Source organism: Sapajus apella, unplaced genomic scaffold, assembly GCF_009761245.1.
Source record: "Sapajus apella isolate SASKATOON/1434 unplaced genomic scaffold, GSC_monkey_1.0 scaffold15, whole genome shotgun sequence".
NCBI lineage: Eukaryota > Metazoa > Chordata > Mammalia > Primates > Cebidae > Sapajus > Sapajus apella.
The window spans coordinates 32,540,343-32,551,567 of NW_022436955.1; the positions used below are offsets into that span (position 1 = coordinate 32,540,343).

Genomic DNA, 11,225 nt, shown 5'->3' on the forward strand with positions numbered 1-11,225 from the left:
AAAAAAAAAAAAAAAAAAAAAAAAAAAAGGTTCTTTACTGGTTTGCTACCTCACAGGGATTCTCCCTACCTGTCCTCACCTGGGCCTGCCCCTCACAGAGAAAGGACGTGGTGTTCAACACACAGTTCCGCGAACGCTAAGGGCTGTGGCAGAAAATATCCCCAAGACTTACAGAGAGCAAGAGCAGCCTCAGTGAGTGGTGGGGCTGGCGCCACGCAGGCGCCACCCATCAACAGACCCTGGAGGCTTCTGATGGCACAACGGGGCCTTGGGCAACAGCTTCTCTCCACCAGGACGAAACAGCCACCAGAAAGACACCTGACCAGCCAGAGGGGGTGGGTACCAGGTAGGCCTGGGAACACCACCTCACCCAGTTCAGATTGCTCTCCCAGGAAGCAGAGGAGCAGATGCTTGTCTCATTAACCCTTTCAGCAAAACTTCCAGAGATGTCACAGAGACACTTCAGAGGCCTGAAGCCAACTTCCACATGGCCACTATGCAAAGAGCTAACAGCTACGTATGAACATGACGGCCTTCTATACCAAAACCAGCACGGGGACCAAAGAGAGTAAACACAGGGTTTTCAGACCTGGAGTGATTTTCTCTAGGCCTAAAGCCCGAGAGTACACAGCAGCTGAGAGCTCTGGGGAGCTGCCCAGGCCCTCCCTTCTGGGGGCTAAGGTCCTCACACGACCCATCCACACATTCTGTCCACTTGCTTCCCGGCACCTCCCCCTGCACTTCCTCAAAGCTGCCCACTGCTGGGAAGAGGCACCATCCCCTGGCCTGTGCTGCTGTCCCTACAGCCTTCCTGTCCCCTCATGTGCTGGCCATGTACCTGGCACTGCACCACCCCCTCTCTTCCTGTCTGGGAAAACCAGCCCTCTCTGCTGGCTTTTGACTTGGCAGAGTCTCTACCTGGCTACTGTGAGCACATCCTGGGAGCACAGGCAGGGCTGTGCGGGGGGAGAACGGGCCTGCAGCTGCCACACAATCATAAAGGCTGAAGCTCCCTGGGCTGTGCCGACAAAAGCTGGGCACAGATCCTCATTTCTTCAACTATCTCAGTATTGTGAGTTTCTCTCACTTTGACCACTTCCCCATCTGACATCAATCCCACATCCTGGCACAGCCTCTGCACTTTGTGGTACGGCTGCATCTGGAGTCTTAGGAAGCCAGGGACAGAACCCAGGGCCTGATTCAGAGCTCTCCCAGTTCACTCCAGTCTCTGTGGTCAGCCTAATGCTCTACTGCATCCACCCTTCCCCAGCAGGGCTGTAGAGAAAACGGATGACCAGGACGACAAGGAGGCCTCTGGGCACAAGAATCACCAAAGAGCAAGCGCGGCCAGCACAGAGGCCTGGGCTCCCCACTCAGCAGCTCAAGACAGAATCTGCTAGAAAGCGGGAAATGCAGGAGGTGCTGACCCCACCAGGAGCATGTGCAATGAATACACATGGGCTCACACATGGGTACACACGAGCACAGGCACATGTGGGCACACATACACATGGGCACAGACACACACAGGCACACATACACAGGCACACACACACGGGCACACACACACCAGGACATATACACACACGCGCACACACACACAAACATAGACACACACACATGGACACATACAGGCAGGTACACACAGGCACACACACAAGCATGCATACACACAGCACACATGGGCAGACACGTAGAAACACACATGGGCACATCCACACAGATGCACACACATACACATGGGCACATCCAGGCAGACATGGGCAGATGCACACACACAGGCACACCCATAGGCGCGCGCGCACACACACACACACACACACACACACACACACACACACACACAGGCATACACATTCCTGCCCTGCAGCCTCAGACCCCCACCTGCACTTAGGAAGACCTCCCTGGCTCCTGCGCACTTCTAAGGCTCCTTTTGGTTTTTACTACAAATGATGGAGTTTCTTCCTGTGCCTTTGTGGCCCTGAGGGGAACCATGGACTCCCTCCTGTGCCCAGCTGTCAGAAGACCCACAGGTGAGCAGCCCCAGACCTCGCCCAGGGCTGGACGTGCACCAGGAATCTCCATGTGTGTGGGACCAAGGGTGAAGCTCTCCAATCAGCCCCATGGGGCTGAGCCTCGAGTGAGGAGGTGGCGCATGGGGGTCTGTGCTCCTCCCCTGCTGCCCTGGCCTGGACAGCTTGCAGAGCGCTCGAGTGGGTCCTAGCGCAAAGCTGGGAGGGGCGGGCGGGGGCCGGGGATGCCCACAGAGGGCACACTGCAGGAGGGGCTGCGGGCTGGTACCTGTGTCCGAGTCCTTCTGCTCCCCATTGGCGCCCGCGGTAAAGGGCAGCTTCCGCTTGCTGGCTCGCTCCCTCACCTCCTTCCCGCCATCACCACGCTCCAGCTTTGGAGTCTTGGTTAGAGAAACTTTATCTTTATCCTAGAAAAGAAAGGGATGCTTTCAGTCATTATTACTAAATTAAATGCTCAAGCTCACTGTCCACTAAGATTCTGTTTCATGTGCCAGGAGAAGCAGATCTCTTATGTGGGCAATGAACACCCTTCCTGCACGCCAGGGCGTGGCTGGGAGAAGCTGGTCACCAACCGCAGAACCTTCACCCAGAAGCCTGGGGCCTGGCTGTGGCTCAGCCCTGACCCTGGCCCACAGTTCGTCCCGTGCACCTGAGGGACTCTCGGAAAATCACTGGTGTGTGTGTGGAGAAAGCAGAGGCGACAGACCCGCGCTACCTCCCACTCGACTCCTGCCTTCCTGGGGAAGTACTAAACAATGAGGAAAAACCAGGGCTTTGCCTTCTCCAAAGAGAGGCGTTGCCACTCATAGCTACATTCCCATCAGGAGTTTCGCTGTGGAGTGAAGGCAGGCAGGGACTCCAGGAGATACGTGTCCTCCCCGGGGGAGCGGCCGGGCTAGGCTCCCTCCACCCTCAGTTCTGGGAGCTGACACTCCTTCCTCTGCACATAACTCACACGGGCTGTGCTATAGTTTTGCCTTTTCCATTCTTGAACATGGACTTGTCCGCTATTCTTGAGGCCACTGCGCAGCCCCCAGCCCCCATCTCTCACCTCCCCAAGAGGCAGGAGGAACCCTGTGGGGTAGCAGAGCCCCCTGCAGGTCTGAGTGCAAGGCCCACCCAGCAGGCAAGATGCAGGGCAAGACCACGAAGGCCCAACTCCAGCCCCAGCCCCAGCCCCAACGTTGGCCTTGACCAAGTGTGTCTCATGGGCATAATCCACTGGCTGGAGGACGTGTCCTGGGGATGGGAATTGGGAGCCGGTGTGACAACACAGTGCTTGGGACACGAGGTTTCTGTAATTTCTGCAGTCTCCTGAATGGTACCATGTGGGGGAGGTCACAAGACGTGTATGGAATGGTACAGCTGGGAACCATGGAGGGAGAGAGGGTGGGGAGCCCAATCTCAAGCCCAGGTAGCAGAGCATGCAACAGTGGAAGCCCCGAGACAGACTTCGCACCCTCCTTTCACAGAGCAGACAGGAGCACCGGGGTGGGAGTGGGGGAGCCCCGAGACAGACTCAGGCACCGCCAGCACTGTCACGGCACCCCTCCCAGAGTAGAGAGGAGCACCGGTGGTGGGGCAGGGTGGGCGGGCAGGCTGACCTGGCTCAGGCTGCTCACTGGAGTCTTACAGATTCTAGTCAGCACCAGGACTGGACAGGCACAGCAACTCCACTCCCCGGCCTCTCCAGTACACATCAGATGTGGAGGCTCCGGAAATGGCAACTTCCCTTACATGGGGCACCAACAGAGCCACAGGGAAGATGCAGGGCAGCACCCACCCACACCAACCAAGCATGTCACACACAGAGGTCCTGGGTGCTGCATCTCGCTGCCATCATGGACAGCACCGTCCCCAGAAGCACACTGCCCCTTCCCCACCAGTAAGCCTTCCTTCTGGAACTAACCCTGAGTAAGCTGCCGGCAAATACGGTGCAGTGGTCAGCGGCACCCTCAGAGCACTGGAGGCCTCAGCTGCTCCGGGGCTGAGACGCTCAACTATTCTGAGAAGCCCAAGCACCCCCAGCCACAGTCTTGCCTCCTGGGGCCCAGATGCATCTTCTAGCTCAACTGGTCAACACTGCACCCACCAAACCTGGCAGTTAATCAGCAACATCCCTGAGTGACCATGGGAGAGCTTTCCAGAACATGCTGCAAGCTTGTTTCACAAAGGCATCCGGAGTGAGAGAGAAGCTGCCAAGCAAGACCTGAGTCATGGCCATGTGCCCACCTCTCCAGTGAGCATGGGGACAGGAGGAGGGCGCCAGGCAGACCTCAGGGGAAGACGGGGCCTCAGGAGTGTGACACCCATCCCAGCAGGGCAGGTCCCTCCTGGCCCTCGGCCAGGGTGCCCAGATGCAGCTCGCCTGCCGCCTGGTTGCACCCCAGAGCTTTTCAACGCCCCCGCCTCCCCTGCTACAGAGTGCAGTCCCCACTCACTGGAATGAGAGAGGCATTTTCCCCAGGGCTGGCCAATGCCAGGAAAGAATGGCACACACCAGGAAGAAGCGCATCTTAAACCCCTTCCTCCAAGAATACTCCTGGCCCAGGGGAGGGTTCTACCAAACATCCGAGGTACCAAGCATCATAACCCTAATTTCAGAACCTGAACAGGGTATTCCATGAAAAGAATATTATAAACCAACATACCTTATGAACACAGACAGGGCGCGTGCGTGCGTGTGTGTTTATGGTAACACAAATTATAGGAATAGGAATAGATTTGAGAATGCAGGCAATTTAGAAAGCAATGTATTTTACCACATTAAGAAACTAAAGGAAAGAAAATCACGTGCTCATTTCAAGAGCTACAGAAAAGGCCCGTGATAAAATTCAACACTGTGATGTGGGAGAAAAAACCCCAAACTCATCAAGGCCTCCAGGAAGCCTGGGAAGAAGGAAGGCTGTCCCCAGGGCCACGGATGAAGGCAAGAAAGCCTACAGGCACACCCCAGGAAAAACACAAACAAAAGTTCTGACAGGCACTTCACAAAAGAAAACATCCAAATAGACAATGAACATTCAAAAGGTGTTTCTCATCAGGAAAAAGCAAATTACAGCCACCAGGAGACGCCTGCCAGCGATTCTGCCAGGACGGCTGGGAGAAGACAGGCTCCGCCCCAGCAAACGCCAGCGAGGCTTCTTCGCAGGAGAGCTGCAAGTGAGTTTCCCATGACGTGGACTGAAAGGAGTGTGTGTGTTTACAAGCAAGTACAAGGACATTCACGGCAGTTTTCTTCGTAATACAAAAAATGACACAACTAAACTGCCTGTCCTAAGGCAAATGTACAATTCTAGAATACAAATGAAGTACTGCAGGGGGTGTGCACACCGTGAACGCAGGAGGTGCATGCCATAAACATGGGGTGCACAGCATGAACACGGGGTGCTCGCCATAAACATGGGGTGAGCGCCATGAACACGCGGTGTACGCCGTGAACACAGAAACGAAGCTGGGAACGTGTGTACCCCAAAGATAGGGCCTCCCCTGGAATCAGACTGGACTCAATCCCTGCTGCTGAGGAAAACAAAAGTACTAACAATCTTAACATGACATGACTGCATACATGAAACATGCAAAGGAATACACAGCTCAACTACTCAAGTTCGTAAATGGATGAGAAAACGTGGATACAGAAAGTGAACGGTTCTGTCTGACCATGAACAATCAGGACATGACAGCAAGAAAGACAACGAGCTGTGCAGGGAAAGCAGACACGGGCAACCAGAGAGGCAGGTGCTCTCTACATGGGCAACCACAAACATGGCTGAGAAGACACGGAGCGGACATGAAGGGCACACGGACAACCACAAACATGGCTGAGAAGACACGGAGAGGACATGAAGGGCACAGGGGGCTATCACGCTCATGACGGACAGGCACAACGCCGGTGTGGTAGCCCCCCGAGGGAGTTCCACTGTTGCATTACAGCGACCACAGAAAGTCAACACTAAGACAAAAGTATGCCAAATTGCAGGGTCACTATTGCCGGCGGCCACGGGGGACTCATGTCTCTTCAACCCATGGCCCCAAAAAAGAGGGTGTCAAGACTTTTTATGTCCATAAACTACCTTCTGGGCAGAGGTGGGGGCGAGGGGCTTTGGACACTCCGAGGGCCAGTGGACTTTGGACATTCTGTAAACCAGCTCCTCGGCAGGGTTGAGGGTGAGGGGACTTCGGACATTCCGATTGTTACTTAAGTGGTTCACAGAAGTCAAGATAAGCGTTAGTTTACACGTTGCCTGGGTAGAGTGGAAATTACAGACCTTAGTTACTTATTACAAGCTGCAAGGGCCAGGATGGCGTGGGTTTGGACTGCTTGCCTGTCACATCAGGGTTACAGAGAGCAGTTTCAACAGAAAGCCGAGGTATGGTTGAGGTATGCAGTTTTATGGGGCTTTTACCATGTCACATTCCCCCCTTGTTTTATTTATACAAATTAAATTATTAATTTCTCTAGTAGGTTAGTATTGTTTGTTTGTTTTAAGGGGCATTTGCTACAGGGATTTATAGCATGGATTAGGGTGGCGAGGGTGGTGACTGCGAAGAGCGCACAAGGTTTAGTTTTAGTGAATCAGGGGATGAATGCTTGACGCTTTGCTGTTTCTACAGTGGGGCAGTCTTGACCTGTGTGTGATGCATTTAGGCTGTCACTCCATCTATCTCGAGTGCAGTAGGTGTGGTCAGGATAACTGTGTAGGGTCCCTTTCAATGGGGGGTGAGGCCGGAGGTGGCGAATCTTTTAACAAGGACAGTTTCCCGGCTGGAAGGGGTGTGTCGGCTGGTCTGCAAGGTCTGTTGGGGTGGGACGGGTATCCTTAATGAGCTGGTGTACTTGGGAGTGAACAGACTGGAGCGCCTGTAAGGACTTAAGGAGTGTATAATTACGGACTTTAGCATGTACATAAGGTATCTGTGAGTCTGGGGAGTAAGGGAGAGGGCCTGCTGAACATGATTTTAAAAAGGGAGAAATTTTTTGGATAGGGTGTGCATTGGATGCAGGGAGGACAAAAGGAAGCAGGCTGACTTAGTTTTTATCCGTTTTTAGGGTAAATTTTCTCAGGGCTTTTTTTACGGTCTGGTTTATTTGTTTGACCTGTTCTGAATTCTGGAGACGACAGGTATAGTATAATTTTTAGGATATATCCAGGGCCTTGGCTAGGCCCTGAGAAATGTGTATAGTAAAGGCGGGCCTAACCTGACTTTAGTGTTAGAGGGAGGTTGAACCGAGGAACAAGGACTTGTAATAGTTTTTTTTTTTTTGTGACCATCAAAGTAGTTTTGGACTTAGTGGGGAAGGCCTTGACTCATTTAGAGAATATATTTATACATACAAGGAGGTATTTATAGTTATTTATTGGGGGTTTTATTTTAGTGAAATTTACTTCTTACTGTTTTTCAGGGCTAGTTTTTTTTAGTCTTATTTTTACTTGGCTAGACCTGGTTTTTTTTTTTTTTCCCAGATTTACTTGGGCATATATATTATATTGAGTAGTAATTTTTTGATAAGCTTATGTAAATGGGGAATGTAGTACTTAGCTTTTAGTAGTTCAGTTAGTTTGGTTTGTCTTAAGTGAGTGGCCTGGTGTGTGTCTTTTGTAGTGTATTAATGTCACTGTCGGGCTTGTATATAGTCTTTAGTAGGGCTAGGATTATTTATTTATTTATTTATTTTTAAAAATAGTCTTATGTATATGAGTCGTAGTAAAGGCATACCAGCTGTCTGTATAAATGTTGACAGTTTTTTTTTTCATCTAGTATAAGGCTTTTGTTAGAGCTATGAGTTCTGCTTTTTGGGCCGAGGTTCTGTGAGGAAGGGCCTGGGCCCAAATAACCCTATTGAGAGTGACCACGGCTGTCCCGGCATACCTGACTCTATTGACTATGAAGCTGTGGTAGTATAATTAAGGCATGCAGTTTTATGGGACTTTTACCATGTCACACAACATTCGAAGCAATCCAGTCCAAATCTTAGCAAGCTGTTTGAGGAAATCAACCAGCTAATTCCAAAATGGGTATGGAAATGCCAAGGACGATTCTAAAGAAGAACAGCGCTAAACACCTGGGTCCCAAGCCTGCAAGCCAAGTATCATCAACGCAGGGTGTCCTGGAGAAAGGACACAGAGTCCCGGGGGCTCTGCACAGAGCAGAAACCGCAAGCACAGCTCCCTGGTGACACAGGCTCCGTGCCACCCTCCATGGGGAAGCACACCCAATCGCCCTCAAACCACATGAAGATGAGCTCCAAATGAATCACACATGGAAGCTTCTAGAGCACAGCACAGGAGGACATGTTCACAACCAGATGACAACAAAGAACACACACCACAGCACCGTGAGATGCCACCACATCTCTGATGTCAAGAGTGTCAGAGTCACTAACGTCAGTTTCACACACTGAGCGTTGGCAGGGATGCAGACTCCCTGATGGTTCTTGGGGAACACTGGCTCATCCACAAAAGGGCCCACAAACGCTGGGCACAGCCACAGCCACAAGGGGAGGAAACACCGACAGGAGCAAAACCCTGCAAGTCAGACAGGGTGCAGAACGACCAATGTCTCCCATGGAAATCTCCACAGCTGAAGCCTACCCGTGGAGAGTGAAGTCAGAGCAGAGGTGACTTCTGGTATAGGGAACATTACTGAAGGCCCCTAGGACCTTGGAAATACTGTGTTCTCAGTGGGTGGTGATTATCCCCAGTTTTACAGATGAAATACCAGCTATAGTGTATATTTATATTTCACTTAAAAAGTTCACAAATTTCTTTTTCACCTCCCAGCTCCTGACACCTCAACGAGCTGTGCAGGGAAAAGCAAACACGGGCAAGATGCCTGTAGACATGAGGGCTCCCCCAAAGCTGCCTACAAGGCTGAGTGTGGCACAGCCACCAGGAAGGCGGTGCCCATCAACCTGGGCTCAGAACCTGCAGTGTGTGTGGCTGGGGTGGGACAGGCCCTGTTTCGGCCCCTCTGAGCTTTCCCCGCAGGACTGTTAGCGGGACCCACCTGTGCATGTTACAGAATGATTTTATTTCTTCAATGCGAATACCCCAAACATTAAGTCCAATCCTTATCAGGCACCTCCTGTACAGCCACATGATGCTCCAAGAACCACCAGATGGTAACATCCAAGGCACAAAGACCCTGCAGGGCCCACCGGTCCGTTGATCACCTGGCTTCTCCCCACAACACAAGTTAGGTGTGCTCTGCACACACCACACACAGATTCCGCATCACATCATGACTTGCACTCACAGGAAGCACACAGAGATAAAAGACAGTTGCAGTAACTGAAAACTGGCTGTGTCTGCTTGACACCCTAACCCTAGTGCTCATTCTTTCTCTGAGTGGCCACAGCAGAAGGGCCCGGTGAGAAGGAGAGGCGTGTTGGCCACTGACAGCAGCGTAGGGGTGCCGCCCAGTTACTCCAGCTCCGGTTCCCTGCTCAGCTGCCTCAGCAACCCAAGCTGCTTGTGCGTGGGGTCTGCTTGTGGGCCATTCACCCATGGGCCTGTCACCTCATGCCTGTGGCTTCAGGGGGAGCACTGAAAATGCACTGTCTGCGTCCTGCAATTCTGTTCTTTCTCAAGGTGGCTTTGGTTATTCTAGGTCCCTGAAATTTCCCTATTAACTTTGGAATAATCTTATGAATTTCTACCTAAAAAATGCCCATAGGGATTCTGACTGGCATTATGCTGAATCCATACATCCATTTGGAGAGAGACAGCATCTGAACAATCTCGAGAGTTTCCTGACCAATGAATACTGTATGACTCTACACTTTGGGTTCCTTAATTTCTCTCAGTAGTATTCTGCAGCTTTCAGGTTACAGGTCTTGCAGCACATCCTTAGTCAAATTTACCCCAAAATCATCTGTATTTTTGATACTACAGCAAACATATTTTTACACTTTCAGCCCTCTATGATTTTCGAATACTATTTAGAAATGCACCTTTGCACACTGGCTTTGCACTGTAACACCACACTAGGCGAGTTTATTCTTGGAGCTTCTGTACAGACATCTCAGGATTTCTCCAGAGATGTGGCTGAATAAAGACTGCGTTCCTCTTTCCTCTCCAGTCTGCCTTTCCTGTAGCTGACCGTGCTGCCTGGAGCCTGCAGGGAGAGGCAGCGGAGATGGCCAGTGTTTCTCTGTCCTCCATTTTAGGTGAAAAGAATTCAGTCTTGGACATTAAATATGATGTTAGTTGTAAGTTTTTCACAGATGCTCTTTATCAGGTTGAGAAAATTCCCCTCTACTCCTAGTTTGCAGAAATTGTTGTAAAATAATGAACGGGTATTGACATTTGTCAAATGTTTTTGCTGCATTAGTTGCTATGATCACATGGTATTCTTTTTTTCAGTTTGATAATATAACAACTTGAACTGATTGATACTGGATGTTCAAACTTGAATGCTTGGTATAAACCCTACTTGGTCATGGTACATTGTTCATTTTATATACTGATGAATTCAATTCGCTAAAATTATTTTTTAAAATGTTTAAGTCTGTGTTCATGAGGGCCACTGGTCTGTAGTTTTCTTATCCTGTAGTATCTCTGTCTGGCTTTGGTATCAGTATGGTACTGATGGAACAACTGCCTATCTAGATACAAAACATGACCTCTATGCTTACACCTCACAGCACAAAAACGAACCACAAATGGAGCACAGGCCCATACCTAAGAACCAACACTGTGTAAAACCTACAGAATGCAGAAAAAAATTTTCTAACCTTCATTTGCCAAAGATATGATTTTAAAAGACAGCATGAGTTCTAGAAGAAAAAATTAAATACAGTGGATTTCTATCTTGGAAGCCAGGGAAGAATGAAAGCACTGGTGACTGCCCAGAGCACCCTATCCACCACTGTCTGAGGACCCCGAGTGCCCTACGCACCACTGTCTCAGGGCCCAGAGCGCCCTACCCACCACTGTCTCAGGGCCCAGAGCGCCCTACCCACCACTGTCTCAGGGCCCAGAGCGCCCTACCCACCACTGTCTCAGGGCCCCGAGCGCCCTACCCACCACTGTCTCAGGGCCCCGAGCGCCCTACCCACCACTGTCTCAGGGCCCCGAGCGCCCTACCCACCACTGTCTCAGGGCCCAGAGCGCCCTACCCACCACTGTCTCAGGGCCCAGAGCGCCCTACCCACCACTGTCTCAGGGCCCAGAACGCCCTACGCACCAC

General features: G+C 51.2%; 1 protein-coding gene across 8 annotated transcripts in view; it reads right to left on the reverse strand.

Annotated features, from left to right (window-relative positions):
- ANKRD11 (ankyrin repeat domain 11) overlaps positions 1 to 11,225 on the reverse strand; it is a 221,437-nt gene that overhangs the window by 32,863 nt on the left and 177,349 nt on the right. For all 8 annotated transcript variants that reach the window (XM_032284723.1, XM_032284721.1, XM_032284719.1 and 5 more), the window contains one exon: positions 2,302 to 2,440. In XM_032284723.1, the coding sequence (XP_032140614.1) occupies positions 2,302 to 2,328 (27 nt within the window). In that variant the 5' untranslated portion in view covers positions 2,329 to 2,440. The remainder of the gene's footprint in view (positions 1 to 2,301; positions 2,441 to 11,225) is intronic.